The sequence below is a fragment of the Lepidochelys kempii genome, chromosome 11, assembly GCF_965140285.1.
Source record: "Lepidochelys kempii isolate rLepKem1 chromosome 11, rLepKem1.hap1, whole genome shotgun sequence".
Lineage (NCBI taxonomy): Eukaryota > Metazoa > Chordata > Testudines > Cheloniidae > Lepidochelys > Lepidochelys kempii.
Genome location: NC_136390.1, coordinates 45,950,880 through 45,969,977, shown reverse-complemented (window position 1 = coordinate 45,969,977; position 19,098 = coordinate 45,950,880). Strand labels below are relative to the sequence as shown.

At 42.1% G+C, this 19,098-nt stretch overlaps 1 protein-coding gene across 7 annotated transcripts in view; it reads left to right on the top strand.

Annotated features, from left to right (window-relative positions):
• Window positions 1-19,098, top strand: part of ZNF385B (zinc finger protein 385B) — a 305,035-nt gene that overhangs the window by 46,638 nt on the left and 239,299 nt on the right. For 5 of the 7 annotated variants that reach the window (XM_073306049.2, XM_073306046.2, XM_073306047.2 and 2 more), the window contains exon 2: window positions 5,477-5,779. The exons of 1 other annotated variant lie outside the window; for it this stretch is intronic. In XM_073306049.2, the coding sequence (XP_073162150.1) occupies window positions 5,479-5,779 (301 nt within the window). In that variant the 5' untranslated portion in view covers window positions 5,477-5,478. Of the gene's footprint in view, window positions 1-5,476; window positions 5,780-19,098 lie in introns of those variants that run through there. One more of the 7 variants, XM_073306054.2, reaches the window with a different exon arrangement.

Sequence of the window (19,098 nt, the reverse complement as noted above, 5' to 3'; positions counted from 1 at the left end):
TTCAGCAGCACTTCGGCGTCGGGTCCTTCACTTGCTCTGGTCTTCAGAGTGGGAGGGGCCTGCCCAGGCCGGGCTCCCTCAGAACCACCTTGCTTGGGGCCCAGAAGAGCCCTCCTGCCCCATGCGGGCCAAGAATGACCCGGCCCCTGCACTGGTCCCAGGCGGCTCAGCCCCGGGAGGTTGCAGGCAGAGCGAGACCGCCCAGAGCCGCGCTAGGAAGCGGGGCAGGCAGACCCCTGTGGGACGTGACCCCTGAGAGCTCCCCAGCCCAGCTGGCGGAGGAGCGAGGGGACGGGACAGGGCATACCTGGGCTGGCTAGACAGTCGAGAGGCACGCCGGAGAGAGGCTGGAGAGGAGAAGAATCAGCCTGCAGTGGCCCCTCAGCTGGCAGTGCAAGTGAAGTGCAGCGCCCGGCCCTCTGATGGACCCCTGTTGAGCATGAGCCCGGTGCCAGGGCACATCTGGTGCCATTGTAAACCTGGTACTGGTCAGCACCTCCGTGAATGCCACAAGCAATCTCAATGCCGTAGCTACTATGCATGGCGAGATCAACGTCTCACTCCTCTTGCGTTTGTAGTTTAAGGAATAACTCCACTGCCACTCTTGACGTGATAGAGTGAGCAGCATATTGGTCAACAGTGCGGGATCCATTCCTGCAGACCAAAGAGGCAGAGCGCACAGTACACAACTGTTGAAAGATTGCGCCAAATGTGGACAGAAGCACAGGGATTGCTGGGATGCGAAGCAATGTATCACGGGGCATTGGGACAGGACCCAGGATGCCCTGCGACCCCCCCCCCCCCGCCTTCCCACAACTCTTGGCGGCAGAAGAGGAAGAGATGCTCTGTGGGATAGCTGCCCAGAGTTCACGGCTCTGAATACTGCTGCAAGTGTGAACACACTATTGTGCAGGCTGCTGACAGTGTGAACACACAACAGTGGTTTCCTTTCAGCGCTCTGAGTGGTGCTGTAACTGCCGGCGCTGTAACTCTGCCAGTGTAGAAAGTCTCCTAAAGCCATTTTTAGGCACCTTTGGGAGATGTTTAGCACCTGTAGTTCTTAATGGCTCTGCTGGGTTTGGGTGCTCGGCACTTTTATTTAGAAACCCAACCTAAGCACACAAATTTGAAGAAATTGTCTTAACAATTTCTAGACTTCAGCCTGGTAGCATGTGGAAAATTGTTCTAGTATGTAGTTATTTGATCTGTACTAATGCCAAACAAGACAATACTCTTTATTAGGGCTGGCTGGGAAATAACAATTGTCTTGCAAATAAATAAATGAGGTTTCAAATGTTTTTGCTCTGATGGAGAGAGCAAGACAGACTGTCTCCCTCTGTAGCTCTCTGGTTAGAACACTGGCCTGGCACATGGGAGCCTAAGGTTTAAGTCCTTGCTATGCCTAATTAGTGTGTCTTGAAAATGTAATCAAGACTAAGCTAGTTCCCTGATGTATGCAGTGTAGTTGTTGTCATGCTGATCCCAGGATATTAGAGAGACAAAGTGGGAGAGGTAATATCTTTTACTGGACCAACTTCTTTTCCTGAGAGTCACAAGCTTTCCAGCCACACACAGCTGCTCTTTAGGTCTGGGAAAGTAGTTAGCACATATTCTAAGGGACCATTCAAGGTAGGGTGGCCGTTAACACCTCTGGGAAGCATTTTGGTTTCAAGTAAGCAATGTCTTCCAGCAGAAAACTGTTTTGAAAATTATCTGACCAGCTCTACTTTATACTTTATCTGCAAAAAGAAAAGGAGTACTTGTGGCACCTTAGAGACTAACCAATTTATTTGAGCATAAGCTTTCGTGAGCTACAGCTCACTTCATCGGATGCATACTGTGGAAAGTGTAGAAGATCTTTTTATATACACACAAAGCATGAAAAAATACTTCGTCCCACCCCACTCTCCTGCTGGTAATAGGTTATCTAAAGTGATCACTCTCCTTACAATGTGTATGATCAAGTTGGGCCATTTCCAGCACAAATCCAGGTTTTCTCACACACACCCCTCCCCCCCCCCCACAAACCCACTCTCCTGCTCTACTACAGGACAGGCCTAACAAAGAAAATAACAGAACGCCACTAGCCGTCACCTTCAACCCCCAACTAAAACCCCTCCAACGCATTATTAAGGATCTACAACCTATCCTGAAGGATGACCCAACACTCTCACAAATCTTGGGAGACAGGCCAGTCCCTGCCTACAGACAGCCCCCCAACCTGAAGCAAATACTCACCAGCAACCACTTACCACACAACAGAACCACTAACCCAGGAACCTATCCTTGCAACAAAGCCCGTTGCCAACTGTGCCCACGTATCTATTCAGGGGACACCATCACAGGGTCTAATAACAGCAGCCACACTATTAGAGGCTCGTTCACCTGCACATCCACCAATGTGATATATGCCATCATGTGCCAGCAATGCCCCTCTGCCATGTACATTGGTCAAACTGCACAGTCTCTACATAAAAGAATAAATGGACACACATCAGATGTCAAGAATTATAACATTCATAAACCAGTCAGAGAACACTTCAATCTCTCTGGTCACGCGATTACAGACATGAAAGTTGCGATATTACAACAAAAAAACTTCAAATCCAGACTCTAGCGAGAAACTGTTGAATTGGAATTCATTTGCAAATTGGATACAATTAACTTAGGCTTGAATAGATACTGGGAGTGGCTAAGTCATTATGCAAGGTAACCTATTTCCCCTTGTTTTTTCCTACCCATCCCCCCCCCGACGTTCTTGTTAAACCCTGGATTTGTGCTGGAAATGGCCCACCTTGATTATCGTACACATTGTAAGGAGAGTGATCACTTTAGATAACCTATTACCAGCAGGAGAGTGGGGTGGGAGGAGGTATTTTTTCATGCTTTGTGTGTATATAAAAAGATCTTCTACACTTTCCACAGTATGCATCCGATGAAGTGAGCTGTAGCTCACGAAAGCTTATGCTCAAATAAATTGGTTAGTCTCTAAGGTGCCACAAGTACTCCTTAACTTAGAGAAAGTAAACCTCTTTTTGCCTCACTTTCCTTCCTCCTAAAATGGTGGCTTGAAATATTTACCAGGCATAGTAACTGAGGAACCAAACCTAATCCCAGCTAAGTATGGAAGACTGGGTGGGGAGAGGAGAAGCGCTCATTCACGAGGTTCAGGGTAGCACAGTTGTACTTGGAAGGAATGGTATGATGATCTTGGGACAGGCTGGATTCTCCATCTTATATCAGTTTCTGTAATGATCAGTATAATACTCCAGCTCTGGACTGGAGAAGAAACTTTCTCTTCTCTTAGCATCCAGATCCTTTTGGTTGATGTAAATTCATCCTCTAGTCATTTTTTTTGTCTTTCATGAATGAATCCAATGCCTAACTCTGCTGCTCTCATAGGGTATTTCTAGACTGCAATGTAAACCCCATGTTAATAGAACTTGAGTAAGCAGACCCTGGGTTTAACCTAGAGGTTGAGTGTTAGTCTCTAAGGTGCCACAAGTACTCCTTTTCTTTTTACACTCATTTGTAATCTCAGGTTAGGAATTGTTGAACCCTCGGTCCCAGTCTCTGGCTCCAGCATCTACACTGCATTATGTAGACCTGAGTCCAAGCACCCATATACCATATTTTCTAAGACCCACCCAAAACGTGACAGCTATAGCCCTTTGTTCATGGTGTAGTGTGAGAGAACTTGATTGTCTACTAAACTTGACTGTCCAGAGGACACAGAAAGTTGGCCTGTGGGACTATGGGCTACTTTTGGAGGACTCCCAGAGCACAAATCTAGCTGGGCTGCACCTACACTACAAAGCAAAAGGGCTTGAACTCTGGATCCTGGCTTGACTCAGGCTGAGAGACCCTCCCCCCTTTGGAGTCCTGGGACCAAGTCCTAGGTTAGTGTGATTTGTGTGTAGATGGATGCATAGGCACTGATTTCCCCTCTGCCCTGTGAGTGCTTGACCTGGCCCCATCCCAATTCCACCCCTTTCCCCCTAAGTCCCCGTCTCTTTACCGCCTCCTCCCCTGAGCATGCCACATCCCCCTCCCTCCTGGAATGTCCTGAGCGCCACCAAACAGCTGTTAGGTGGTAGGCAGGAAGCACTGGGAGAGGGAGGAGCGGGGATGAAGTGTGCTCAGGGGAGCGGGTGGGGCAGGGGGAGCTTGGCTGCCACTAATTTTTCCCCGTGGATGCTGCAGCCCCATGGGGCTTGGGCTATGGGGCTGAAAAATTGCTGTATAGAGGTTCGGGATTATGCTGGAGCCCGAGCTTTGCGACATTCCACCTTTTCAGCCCCAGAGCTGGAGGGAGCTCCACAAGCCTGAGTCAGCTGACTTGGGCCAGCCTGGGTTTTTTTTATCCCTGTGCAGGCAAATGATAGACATATCCATATGTTTCCCAAACAACAGTATGAAACTGACATGATTCTTGGTAGTTTAACTGCTGACCACAAAGTGGTGAATAACAGCAATGGAACTAACCAACGTTGTTGATTTTACTTTGGAAAAGCTGTGAGTAGCAGAGGCACAGAACTTGGATGTTTACAGGCTCAGGAAGGAAATAAGTGGGTCTGTTTTATGCTTGAGCTGCATTTGGGAGGTTATCTCCACAACCACAAGAACTAGAAACTCTCCCACCACCCCATTTTTTGTGTGTTTTGCTGAAATTACACTTTCATAAAACTGTCTGGTGTAAGTTTCCTCATTTGCCAGGGCAATGTTCCTACTCACTAGGGGCAAGTGCATTTTTAAGCCCTATGGAAATAATGAGAATTGTAAGCTTTTGGGGACAGGATTGGTCATTGTACATTTGTATAGTGCCTCCCCCCACCTAGTTAGCCTTTAGCTGATACTGCAGTATAATTGTTTAATAATAAAATATCTACCTCACAGGTCTGTTGTAAGACATAATTGATGTTGTTGCAAAGCTTTGAGATCATTGAGTGCTATAAATGCAAAGTATTCATTAACCTTATCTATTTAAATATTCTGTTGTCCCCAAAATTTCATTATCATTTTTTGTTCTACATTCTCTTGGTCTAATACCTCTTTAGGAATTTGTGTACTATTCTATGTATCAGTGAGCAAAAAGCTTCAGAACCTATTTGTAGTGAAGAGGGGGGAAAAAACTTATGTAATCTTAACCTCTGTGGGGAGGAAAAACTCAACTGTTTTTTTAAGAGAATTGGTTGAACAAGATGAGTACTATTGTTCATTGAGAGTTGCATATTACCAGCTTATTATTGCTGAGCTCATCGAAATGACACAAATAACACAATGCACCATCCTGCACAGTGGTTTTTTTATGAGCCTGGTCCTCAATGCTCCATACACCATCCTGCACAGTGGTTTTTTTTATGAGCCTGGTCCTCAATGCTCCATACATACTTAATAAGTTTAAAAAGTAAGATCCTTATTTAGGAGTAAGTGTTGTGGTTTGGTTTCTGGCATCAACAGTGTGTTCATTTTATAGGTATGAAGCACCCAATAAGTCCTGCCCAAATCTTTGAAGATGGAATTATGAATCCATCAACTTTTCTACGGGGCTTTGAAGAGAAAGGACTGAGGAATGATAGACCAGACTATCAATTCAGTAAAGAAAAAAAGAAGATACTATTTTCCTTCTGTGAAGTGTGCAATATACAGCTGAACTCTGCAACACAGGCTCAGGTTCATTACAATGGGAAATCTCACCTGAGAAGAGTGAAGCAGTTGAATAATGGGAAACTACCTACAGATGCTACCACAGGCACTTTGTTTGCGAGCACAAGCACAGGTACTTGATTAATATATATACGAGAGATGCTGATTTCTGGTCAGAAAAAACCCAAAACTTGCAGAGATAGCGAAGCTTTTTTAATACTCCATGTACAATATTAATGATTGGTAATACAGAACACTACTGCTAATTATAATTATTATTATCCTTTATACTGTCTTAGCCACTGTTACATTTATTTCCTTTTGAAAAGAAAAAGTGGACCTACGTCTTCATTTTTGTGAAAGGAATTTACTCAGTCTTTCATTTCACAAAGCACTAATAGAAACGTATTGATATAATTCTAGTTGCAGCATTGAACATGTTGATTCCTTCACATTGGTCCAGCTTTTATTAAGGCAATGCTGTGTTGTTTAAGGATGCCAGGATTGGACTGTATGTATTTAAGGTATGAAATATTCAAAAATGTCTGTATCTAAAGATGTAGCATGCTATTCTCTGATGTGTAGGGTTTTAAACAGATGTTCATAGTCAACTGCTCCTGTGTCCTTTACATTTTTAATTTTTGTTGTTGTTGTTGTTCTAAGAATTCTAAATTCTGGAAAGAAGTTGCAAGTGTGATTGTGAAAATATCTGGTGTAATTTTTACCAGATTATAGTTTGGGTGCATCAGGTTTTTTTTGTTTAAAGCATACCCCCTCTTCGCTCTTTGTTTTATTAAAAGGAAAAAATCAGGCTGCCTTTCTACCTCCTAAGAAGCAAAAAGGCTTCAAGTCCAATATTTTAAAAAATCCTTTGCAGGTCACCTTTGAAGGAGGGGTAACCATAATTCTTTCTTGTGCCGAGAGAGATGCAAAAAGATACCGTTGTTCAGAAGAATTGCTGTCTAGAGAAGCCACAGATAGCTGCTTTTAATATTTAGTATATAAAAGTATTGATCAAGTGACAGATTCCAAATCTTCATAGGAAGGATTTATTCATTTTATTATAGAAACACCAGAGCTACGTTGAAGGTTAAACTGAAAACTTCGGAGTACTGGATTGAAGAGATAAGCCATTGCTATTTTAAATGGTCTTTGTTTCTCTTCCTTTTGAGTTCTTTTTTCTGGATGCTTGACTTTTTCTGTTTCCTTGGTTTGGTGTTCTTACGTTTTGGTTTATTTTGAATCTGAGGATGGAATGTGTGTCACTTGGATATATTGCTGGCAACCAGGCCTGTGTTTGAAAATGATGAAATTCAAATTGATGTGTAAATACCCTGGTGGTTTCATTGTGAAATTTTTCAAAAGTATTCTGAATGAGTGAGACACCATCATTTAATGAAGTAAAATTATCTCTCTGTGTTGCTGGAAAATGCAGCCCCTAAAGTATTTGTTTGCGCTGTATGTTTTGATTTCTTTGAGCTGTGTACATCTGCTGCTTTGTCAGCAATTTAAGTAACCTAAAACTGTAATTCTTGGTCCCCTGTCTCCTACACTCTTTTGTCCTTAGGCCTTCTCCATCTTAGCTGCTTGCATCTCCTTTGGGTGTGTGCCTTGGATGCATACCTTTACCCACATCTGCCTGTAAAAATCAGGATCAATTGCTTCATTAAACTGCACATTACTTGAAATTAATATTTCTTTTGTTAATCAACTTGTATCCTCCAGAAATAATTTGTATAGTGCCTGCTGCTATAAGAGTTAGGCATTTTATTTGTATAGTTGAATTACATTAACTTCATTATTAGTAAAAGGAAAAAAAATCCCTAAACATAATGCCTTTCATAGAATGTTACAAAATATACCTTTGGCCTAAGAGCCAGTACATTTACTAGAATGCAATTCAGTGTTTCTGAAAAACAATAGTGAAACAATAGTGTAGCAATGCGAAGTTCCCACAAGATGGTGCTGCAAGCTTGCAACAGGCACTTGATCTACAATTCTGCTAAGTTCTGTTGCTATATGTAGTGGATTTTTAAACAAAACAAAACTTTTTTTTTTTATGAATCCCTTTGCAGGACAGCAGTGATATGTTATACGTACTATTGTTGGTTTTATGAATGGCCTCCTCCTACTGCACTTCATTCCCTTTTGGACAGGTAGTTTACCCAGCAGTGCTGTTGCTCCCCAAAACGCTTATCAGCCTCTTGGGATATTGGGCTTGGGGGAGTCTGCTTGTGGTTTCTGCCTTGCTTGTATTAAAACTGGAAAAAATGCCTGGAAAAAGGCAAAATACCTTTTAAAATTAATTAAGAACATAAGAACGACCATAATGGGTCAACTCAGTGGTCCATCCAGACCAGTATCCTGTCTTCTGACAGTGACCAGTGCCTGATGCTTCAGAGGGAATGAACAGAACAGGGCAGTCCCCTGTCATGCAGTCCCAGCTTCTGGCAGTTGAAGGTTTAGGGACACCCGAAGCACAGAGTTGCATCTCTGACCATCTTGGCGAATAGCCAACGGTTGACCTATCTTCCATGAACTTATCTAGTTATTTGTTTAACCCAGTTATAGTTTTGGCCTTCACAACATCCCCTGGCAACAAGTTTCACAGGCTGACTGGGTGTAGTTTTTGAGGTAGCCTGAGACCTCATCCACTTTGTAGCCTCTGAGAACTTATCCACTTGGCCTATACAATTGCTCATGTCAAGCCAGGCCTACAGTTGTGTGAAGAAGTACTTCCTTTTGTTTGTTTTAAACCTGCTGCCTAGTAAATGAATTGGGTGATCCCTGGTTTTTGTGTTATGAGAAGTGATAAATAACACTTTACTATTCACTTTAGCCATACCATTCATGATTTTATAGACCTCCATCATATCCCCCTTTAGTTGTCTTTTCTAAGCTGAACAATCCTGGTCTTTTTAATCTCTCCTCATATGGGAGTTGTTCCATACTCCTAATATTTTTTTGTTGCCCGTCTCTGTACCTATGTATGTCACAGATTCTGGAAGTGCCCTTTCTGCTCTATGCCCAACCTGTTTCTGAGAAATGGAATAATTTTCTTTGGGTTCTGGGCTGCTTTAGGTAGCAAATGTGAATTAACTTGCAGATTAGATTTAGTGATGCCCTTTTGCAGTCCTTGCGTTACTGAAGGCCTGTGGAGTGGCCTCTCTGTGAGTTTGCTGGGGAACAGAGATTGGTTGTCTGTTTGCCACAGTATACTCTGTCAGCAGCATGAGTATGTAAGCTGTTATGCTGGCATGCACATCTGTTTGCTCACAGGTTTCTCTCCTTGCAGAACACTGTCACACTGTAGGGTTAGATCCTGTAGCTGTTTGCTCAGGTGCATTCTGCACCTATGCAGCAATCCCTTTCACGTTAGTGGGGCCCCATGAAGGCCCAGGGAAGCATATAGGCAGATCAAGTAGCAGGATCTAACCCTATAACATTATCTAGATTTGTGACAGTTGCAGGATTTAACACATAGTAATAAAATGTAAGAACTCTATAAAATGAAAAGTATTATCTTAATGAATCCTTCCCATAGTTAAGATGACACTCTCTGAGGTGATCAGTGAAAAATTAAAACTGCTGTAAGGAAACCTTGGAAGATTGCTCTAAAAATGTACTAGTCCAGCCACAATATCTACTCATCCACCTTTGCCACGATGATGCTGGAGGGCAATCTGGGAGGGGATAGGTATTTAGTCTTGGTTTAAAGAAATTATTTGTCTCTGGTGAATAGGTGAGCAGAATTTTGCTAGTCAATACAGAAAGCCTGAATAAGGGATAGACTATGCTCTGTTACTCACCCAGATTTATGTTGTTGTAACACTATTGACTGCAGTGGAGTTACTCTCAATTTTTTAATTGTGAGCAGAATCTGACCCTAAAATGGAATCTGGGTATACAGCCCCAAATCCTCAGCTGCGCCGGAGCTTTGTCTGTCCCACTTAGGACTATTTGCGCTGCCTTGTTGGAGATCAGAATCTGAATCTCAGTAATCTTATTGAACTAGGCCTTAAACTCCTTTCTAGTTTTCTCTTTGAAGAAAAATGTCTGTCAGTTTATTTTAGTGAGCATTGAAAAGCATGCTAGGCACCAGCATCAAAAAGCATGCTAAGCATCGAAGAGGTAGTCCCAGTCCCAAAGAGCTTAAATGCTAATAAAGTCTACTTTTGAGGGCAAAGGTACTCATGTGCATAAGAGTTTGCAGGACTGAAATATCCCTAAATAGAAAGATGAGAGGGAGAAGGACAGGAGAATGGAGAGCAAGGATTACAAGAACAGGAGCATGAGTTAGCACAGTTTCACTGCACACATCTAGTTTTTTGGGGGGGTTTTGCTATTAGGTGCTGTGGTACCCCAGTATAGCACATTTTCTCAATGTCAATTTTGCCTGTTTCCATTTAGTTAGTTTCAACCCTTGCAATTTTATTTTCAAAGCTTGCTCTGAGAGAGAGGGAGGAATGTACGTGGGGTTAGGATACAGAGCCTAGTCAATGCTATTTCTAACTCTCCTTCCTTTGCTTTGTAAAGCCCAAACCCCATGTACAATAGCTCAAAAAAAGGAGCTCCATTGGGTTTGAGTAGGGGGCATGATGCTACATGGCTGGCACACTGTCCCCATTTCTGTCTGTGCAAGAGAGAGCAACTGGATTAGGATAGCAGAAGGGGGCAGTCCGGCCTTTACGTAAATGATTAGTTCACATCTTTCACTTAAAGCCAAAATTAATAATTCCATTAATGTAATTTAGATTAGTATTAAATGAGGTCTAGAGGCTGTGTTCATTTCTTACTCATAACTATTGTATAGTCTTCTGTCCAACCAGATTTTGTTGAGTAGAGGGCAGCACTTCATTTCTGTTCCTTAAGTATCCTCAAAATTTATTTTTTTCTGGAAAATGAAATATTGCCTAAATCAACATATTTGCTAGCCATTCATTCATTCATTCATGTGTATATGATATATATTAAATATATACATTGCTGTTTTCTGTCATATCAAAGCAATCAACCATTTTGAAACTAAGGGACTTGACTGTATTGTTTTGGTGTACTTTAATTTATTAGCAAAACGTGTTTTGTGGTGACAGATGATTGAGGTATTATTATTTACATAACAGGTGTTAGCTGAGGGACTAATAGTTGTGAATAATGTTCATAATTCCTGATTCAAAGATGGAAAAGGAGTAGTGTAAATCTACTGGTGACTATATTAGAAAATATGTGGTAGTTGAAAAACATTGCCTTTTTCCTGCTCCCTGCTGCAGCCCGTAGATCCAGTGCCCAGAAAGTATACAAATACCTGGTGGAGGTCCACTGTCGGGGAGCTATGAATCCTTCTGTATATAGTGCACATTGCCCCAGTTCCAGATATGGGCTGGTGCAAAATTTGCACCTACAGGTTACCTCTTGGGATTTTTTTACTTCTCCGTTATTGGTTAGTTAAGGTTCATTTTTAGCAATTGGTGAAGTATTGAAGCAGAACATAAAATCCCCCAGAAGGAGTGGGGGAAAACATCCCTTTGACTAACTAGGAGTTTTAGTGCTAACTATCCACCAGCTTACTCTAATTTTGTGCTTTATAGGACTGGACATGCAGCTGTTTTGGGCGCGCAGATTGGTAGATGCCTGGCGCATTTGTACATGCAAAATTAGGGACTAGCTGAAAATTGCACAAAACATTCTTGGGGCTCTTTTTACATTATTCACCAGCTATGTGTACATGTTGCAAATGTGGGTGTTCATGAATTGTTCAGTAAATTCTCCCAAGTCGGAGTTATGTCTTGGTGAAGAATTTTATAATTGGGCCCTCCTTTGGATAAAGAGATGTTCACTTCCTGTCCTAAATTGTGTGACATTGCAGTTTTCTGTTTAAACCTGGCCACGTTTCTGCATGGACATGGTTGCAATAGTGGTGCATAATATGATCTCTAGTCAGGCTGAAACCTGGGTCCTCTGTTTATATATGATTGCTGTGTCTGTAGAGCAGCGGACTCGAGGACCCCTATTTTGACTTAAAATTTTTCATGGACCCCCCCCCCCAAGACTGCTGCTCAGCCCCAAGCCCCACCCCCACTTCACCCCTTCCCCAAGGACCCACCTCTTCCCGCCCCTGCTCCACTCCTGCCCCTCCTCTTCCCTGCCTCTTCCTTCCCCCTCCCTCCCAGTGCCTCCTGCACACCATTGAACAACTGTTCCCTGGTGTGCAGGAGGTGCTGGGAGGGTGGGGGAGGAGTTCATTAGCAGAACCCAGGGACCCCAGTTTGAGAAACGCTGTGGTAGAGTGTTATAGCCCTGTGGGATGAAAGGTGCTATATAAATGCAAGATGATGATAATGATTATAGATAGTCATTTAGCTGTTTAAAAAACACCCACTCCCTGACACCTCTGACTTAACTAAAAAAGTAAAGCGAGACTAGTTAACATACACTACGTATCTTGGTCTGAGATACTTTCCCTTGCACCAACTGCTAATACCCTAGTATGTTTAGATAACCGTGTAATTGTTTAACAAACTCGTACGCCTTTTTGCCTTGCAAACTTAATCTCTCCCTGATCTTCAATTTACTGTTATTGCAACACTGTTGTGTATCTATATTTTGTATCTTGTATATATGCCCCTCTTCTTTGTGGGGAAAGATAACCTGTATGAAGCAGATGAAAAGACAGCAAGATTTACATTTTGGGAAGTCGGGAGGCGAATGGGAAAATGTCCTTTAGGTAAGTAATCAAAGTGAAAAAGGAAAGTGTTTTGTCATATACTGGCATGCACTTAGCTGTTGAATTATCTCTGAAAATATTTACTATGTTCTACTGTACAGAAGATCTTAGTCTAGGGCAATCTCCATTTCCCCCATCTCCCCCCTGCGCAAATATTTACATGACTCTTTATATTAGAGACAGACATATCTGTGGATATTCTTGCTCTCTTATGCTATTTTTGTATCCTTTACATAATTGTATAACTGAGTGCTTCTATTAATATGCAAAAGAGTCCAGGAATGACTTTTATTTTTTAATTTACTTTATTTATTTATTTCAGGCTTTTCCAATAATAAATCTCATCTGAATACAGGCTGCTGATTCTCCTCTGTCTCCTATTCACTGTGGAAAAGGCAGAGCTATTTTTAACATTTACACAATTTAGATAGATGATTCTTCATTCTGTGTGGTTTGAAGCTAAATCTGTAGAGCCTTTCATAATCATATCCTTTTTATGGTTTGCTTGAATTTGATCACAGTTGCTGATTTCATGCATTGATAATGAAGGCTTAGGTTGCCTGTTTCTAAGCATAAATCCATCTCAGACTTCTACTTTGATAGTGCTCTGTGTTTCAGTACGCATGAAGATATAGAACTGAAATTGCTTTGCTTTCTTTACAAATGACTCAGTGTGCTTGTCCTCCTTCCCTAAAATGTTGCCAGCGTGTAAAGGATTTTCAATGAGCAATGCAATAAGCCAGCATCTGGGAAGGTTTGAAGCTGCATTGGTATAACAGTGTACTGTCACACAGATGATCAGGGCTGGAGCCAAGACTCTGTAGCACCGTAGATCATATTGGTCACATACTGGAAGTTTTGTTTCTCTAACTTGGTTGCTATTTAAGCTGGTTAAATAGTATTGTCATAATGTGGAGTGGACTTCCTAGTAGAGGTGAGCATGATTTTATTTTTAAACTTTTCTGGATAGCTTTGAGATTTCACTACTAGATGCTTATATGTTTGGCACTATTTCTGTGGGTATGTCATTTGTATTCTAGTTATTACAGTGGAAATGATATCAGATATACCTTGCCTTTTTGTTGGGGGTTTTTTTAATGTAAAAGTAACTCAGTAAATATATGTGGTAAGCCTCCTTTCTTTGCTTGCTGTTTGCAGAGGATACCTTACCAGTAGGTGACTTCCTATGCATTTTAAATATTTCAGAACGCGTCAGTGATACTATATGATTTGCTGATCATTATAAAAGTAAGCTAATTAATAGTATGATTTGTACACCACTGGTCACAAAGAAAGCTGTTCTTAAATGCATTAAATCCAATTTTGAGTCATGATATGAAGAATATGAGACCAATGGTATTCATGAGATAAACTAAGAAAGTAAATGAAATAAACTGCATGCTGGAGTTGACTTCTTATATAAACCTGACATTATTAATGTTAAAAGTTATGACCTGTCAGGTACAGAACAACCTCCAATAAGTCATTGGCTCTGACAACTTGTTTCATGAGGGAGGTATAAAATTACTGTCACTGATGTCTAACCGTGCTTTAGTTAAATTTGACATTAAATCCAGCAAGTTTTATTTAAAAATAGGGTGCTGAAGCTACTATATGAAGTTTATATGAGTAAATCTTAAGGTATAAAAAGACCCTACAGAGCAATAAATAGCATGTAGCTATATAAAAAGCTTGGACCAGAAATTTTACCTACAACAAAACCACTAAATTTACTTAATCTGAAAGTTACTTATTAAGCATTACAGTCCTGCTAATGTGCTCAGTCTATGTTGAAACCGGCTTTAATTATGTAGAGATGGTGGTATTAACTTGTTAAATACAGAAAAAGAGAGTTTAAAATTATTATGATTGTATTCAAAATGGTATTTTGCTTGCTAAAATGTCTGTTTATGTAGACTAGAGGTTTTCTTTGAGGAACTCACACAGCTCATGTGTCTTCCTGCTAAATTTATTTATAAGGCAGCTGTTTTATAGCTTTCAGCTGTAAAGTTATAGATAAGTGTGTATTTGTTTGACAGAAGATTCGAGAATTTCCATTTACTGCCAGTACATGTAAAGCTTGGCTAAGCAGACTGCATCAGGAGCTCACTATTTGTATTAGCCAATCTGTCTTTGCAAGTCCCAGGGCCACTATCTTGCTAGAAGCAACTGTGTGCTTTTGAAAGCATGAAATTAGTTTTATACTGAGCACATGGTTTCTCATTTAGCACTTCTTTTTATGGTAATGGTCAATTTATAGTTTGCTGCCAGGATTTCAGTGTTCTCTCAAAGCTGATAGCTTCTGCTAAGGTGTCCTTTGGAGATAAAAAAGAGAACCCAATTAGACCCTAAATAGGAGAGAATTCTCCCCATTGACCCAATTTATTCTTCTCCTTATTTCAAAGTTATTTTATTATGACAATCTTTCAGATAATACACATCAAAATACATTTTCCTGCCATAGCCTGTTCATGAAATACAAAAATTAATACATTGTCTTGTTTGTGCATAGTTTTGTGATCAATTTGTAATAGGTTGCCTTCATGAGGTTGGCAATATTATTCCTTTTGTCTATTTTTTAATGTATCAGGAGCACCATGTGTGTGAACATAAAATAGATGGTGCAAGGTGTATATGTTTTTGTTCTATGTTGCTATGTAGTTCTGTAGACTCCAGACTGGAGTTTTTAAATCTAATATGATTGGTGTTGGTTAAATTATAGGAATAAAGGAAAATGGCTGTAAACAGTTATTCTGCCCCACACTCATCCTGAAATGCATTTTACCCTTAACCTGGTGAAACTGCTTTTTATAAATGTTTAGCTCTGTTTAGCTCTTTTCCTTTGAAAGTGAAATTTTCACTATGCTAAATTATGCACTGTTTCCATAATTGCAGATGCTGTCAGCTAGAGGTTAAGAAGCTAAAGAGGTTAACAAATGTTGAATTTATTTAGTACTAGGCTGCTTTCCTTAGGTTAGTTTGGCCACTTAATGCTGTTAATTCCTTTTGAAAGCAAGGCTCTCAGTTCTGTGCTTATTTAATAATGGTCTCCCTCCGTGCTTTGGAATAAATCTTGCAATAAGATCAGCTTTTATAATACAGTATATACTTATGTGCTGTAGTTTCTCTCCAAGTGGCAAATCCTGCCCCTGCCTCTTGCCCCTTGGAAGACCCAATACGCAGTGGAACTGCTGCATTTCCTCTGTGTGGGTGATGAAGGTAAAACATGAGTAGCTCTTTCTATACCTGCGTGAGCTTAGAAAGTGGTGGAGGTACAAGCTGGTTGATGTAAAAGTAAGTTGGTACACCAATTGTACGCTCCCCTGCCTCATGGAAAATGGAAGGGTGCAGAAGTTGTGAAGACTACTAGACAGTGGGAGGAGCCACAAAACACCATTGCAGTCTAGCGAAAGGATTCTGTCTGTACCTGGCAGCCACAGAGCTCCCTGCACCAAACCTGTGTCTGGGTTGGCCCTAAGAATTGAGGATTAGATACAAACTGACACAGTTAGGTTTTAGGTAGGTTTAAAAATATGGTTGCTGTCATTTTCAGACCTTTAAATTCATTGCTCCATCATTTTTCTGTAAATGCTCAAAGCATACCAAGCAAAAAATGTTGGTGCTTACATTTAGAAAAAGGTGTGTTGCATATACCAGTCGCACAAGCTATTAAAGAAAAATACTGTTTTGTAAGTACAGTGCATTTTTCTTGCTTTGTTCTTTTTGGACTTATCAAGTACTTTTATTGTTATAAAATACATGCTTGCCAAATTACAGGCAGGCTAGTTCTTTGTTCCACAACTTTACGTTGTGAGTAAGCTGTTTTCAACTTCAAAGATCTTACATCCTCTTAAATGTTTAGATCACTGCATAGCTCTCCTTCTGCCAGTTCACGCTGATGGGTAGTGAGAGAATCACTTTCCAGAACACTGGTAGTGTTGGGCAAGAAGCAGTTTGTTTCCTTGTTGGGAAATTTACTGCATTGAGACAGTATTGAAGGGTGCTATTTTTGTATGGTGGCTTGCATTTCCTATGAAAATTTTCATAAATTTGTAATCATTTTCCTTTAGGAAAAAAGTATATTGATATATAGGACCTCTGAGGATTGAGAGAAATCTTTTGGATAAGCAACACCCCATTCTGGGTTTCTTGATAAGAATCGCTGTGGGATACAAGGACACTGTAAGTGAGAAAGGAGAAGTGATTTTGGGGAAGTGGCCTGGGGTTTATAAAGAATCCCATTCTGCACCCTCTCTGCGGGCTGGAGAAACACCTGGAAGGAGTTAGGCTGTTAGAAGTCTCTCCTGGAAGGTTAGGCCAAGTCTTGGGCTAGCCCCTGAAAAGGGTTCTTTGTGCTCAAGAAGTGCAGTTTTCAAGAGCAGCTGAGGTCCTGGAATATGAGGCAGTTGAAGTATCCTAGGTCCAGCACCTTGAAAATAAGGAGTGAATGTATTCAATGGGAGACAGCTGAGGGAGTGCAGTGTCAGGTTGATGTCCTCAGCAGTTGGATTGTGTACCAGTTTCAATTTTCTCAGAGCTGATTGTTTCAAGTCCAGTTAGATTGCATTCCTATAATTAAGAGAAGTCACAAAGGCATGTGTTTATCAAAGTCATGTCATCATTAGCAAGGATGGGATTCAGTCTTCCAGTCAGTGATGATAGCAGAATCCACAAGAAACAGTCTTCCATGTGAGAACTTTGCATCAGGAGGGTCCAGAAGAATTCATAGAATCATAGAAGAGTAGGGTTGGAAGAGACCTCAGGAGGTCATCTAGTCCAACCCCCTGTTCAAAGCAGAACCAACCCAACTAAATCATCCCAGACAGGGCTTTGTTAAGCTGGGCCTTAAAAACCTCTAAGGATGGAGATTCCACCACCTCCCTTGGTAACCCATTCCAGTGCTTCACCACCCTCCTAGTGAAATAGCTTTTCCTAATATCCAACCTAGACCTCCCCCACTGCAACTTGAGACCACTGCTTTTTGTTCTGTTATCTGCCACCACTGAGAACAGCCTTGCTCCACCCTCTTTGGAACCCCCCTTCAGGTAGTTGAAGGCTGCTATCAAATCCCCCCTCACTCTTCTCTTCTGAAGACTAAACAATCCCAGTTCCCTCAGCTTCTCCTCGTAAGTCATGTGCTCCAGCTCCCTAATCATTTTGTTGCCCTCCTCTGGACTCTTTCCAATTTGTCCACATCCTTTTGTAGTGGGGGGCCTGAAACTGGACACAATACTCAAGATGTGGCCTCACCAGTGCCGACCAGAGGGGAACGATCACTTCCCTCAATCTGCTGGCAACGCTCCTACTAATGCAGCCCAATATGCCATTTGCCTTCTTGGCAACAAGGGCACCCTGTTGACTCATATCCAGCTTCTCATCCACTGTAATCCCCAGGTCCTTTTCTGCAGAACTGCCGCTTAGCCAGTCGGTCCCCAGTCTATAGCGGTGCATGGGATTCTTCCGTCCTTAGTGCAGGATTCTGCACTTGTCCTTGTTGAACCTCATCAGATTTCTTTTGGCCCAATCCTCCAATTTGTCCAGGTCACTCTGGACCCTATCCCTACCCTCCAGCATATCTACCTCTTCCCTCCCCCCTCCTCCCCGCTTAGTGTCATCTGCAAACTTGCTGAGGGTGCAATACATCCCATCATCCAGATAATTAATGAAGATGTTGAACAAAGCTGGCCCCAGGACCAACCCCTGGGACACTCCACTTGACATCGAGCCATTGATCACTTCCCATTGAGCCTGATGATCTAGCCAGCTTTCTATCCACCTTATAGTCCATTTATCCAATTCCTAAACTGCTAACTGGCTTAACTTTTTGTGGGGATGCATACCCAATTAAATGAAAGCAAACTGTAGCTATAAGTTCTGTAAGGTGCCTCCCTCTGCCTACAGGCATAACATCGGTCTTGCTAGGATTTATCTTCAACCAGCTCTTGCTTATCTATGTGCTGATTTTAGCCAGATGTTGGAAAAGCTGACCCTTCGACACGGGAGGTCTTTCTGGTGGTGAAGAACCTGCTGTCCCTCTTGATGCCACTGACCCATCAAGGACCCTCACCAGCCAAGGTGACTGGGGACAGAAGGGAACAAGGTCCGACAAGCTCCTTCCCAGTACAGACAACTGCGGCACAGTCCAGAGGCAAGCCCTCCATACTACTGATGCATTGGTCACTATTCTGACATCGGTCTCCTGGCACTATCTGGTGGTGGAAATAGGTACTGCACTGCCATGGTCTCCAAGGGAAGAATTCTCTTTGGAGTCGGAAGGGGAATCCTTCACTCCGTCCAAGACCTGCATTCCTCCAGACTTCGGTACTGACCCTCCTGCCAGCGTCTGGCCACTGGTTGATGCAGTGGCAATATTGAAAACCTTGGTTCCCCTGGTACTGGGGCTCCCTTCCAATTGCTCATACTTGCTGTCAGAAAGGTAGGCTACCACCTCTTTCTATCCAGCACCAGACTTCGACTCTGGCACCAAGCCCAGTGCGAACATCTAGGAAGTGGTCACAATGGATGTGATGGAAGCAGAGGAAGAGGAGGGAGCCCCTCTTCCAGCACAGGCCTTCTCCTCCTCATCCCCGGATGAAGCAGTTGCAGGCCCTAGTACTCTGCTCCCTTAAGACGACTTCAGGGCCCACCAGGACCTCCTGAAAAGGGTCTCAGTAAACTTGGGCCTGGAGGTGGAGGAGCTTATGGAACTCGCACACAACCTGATTGAC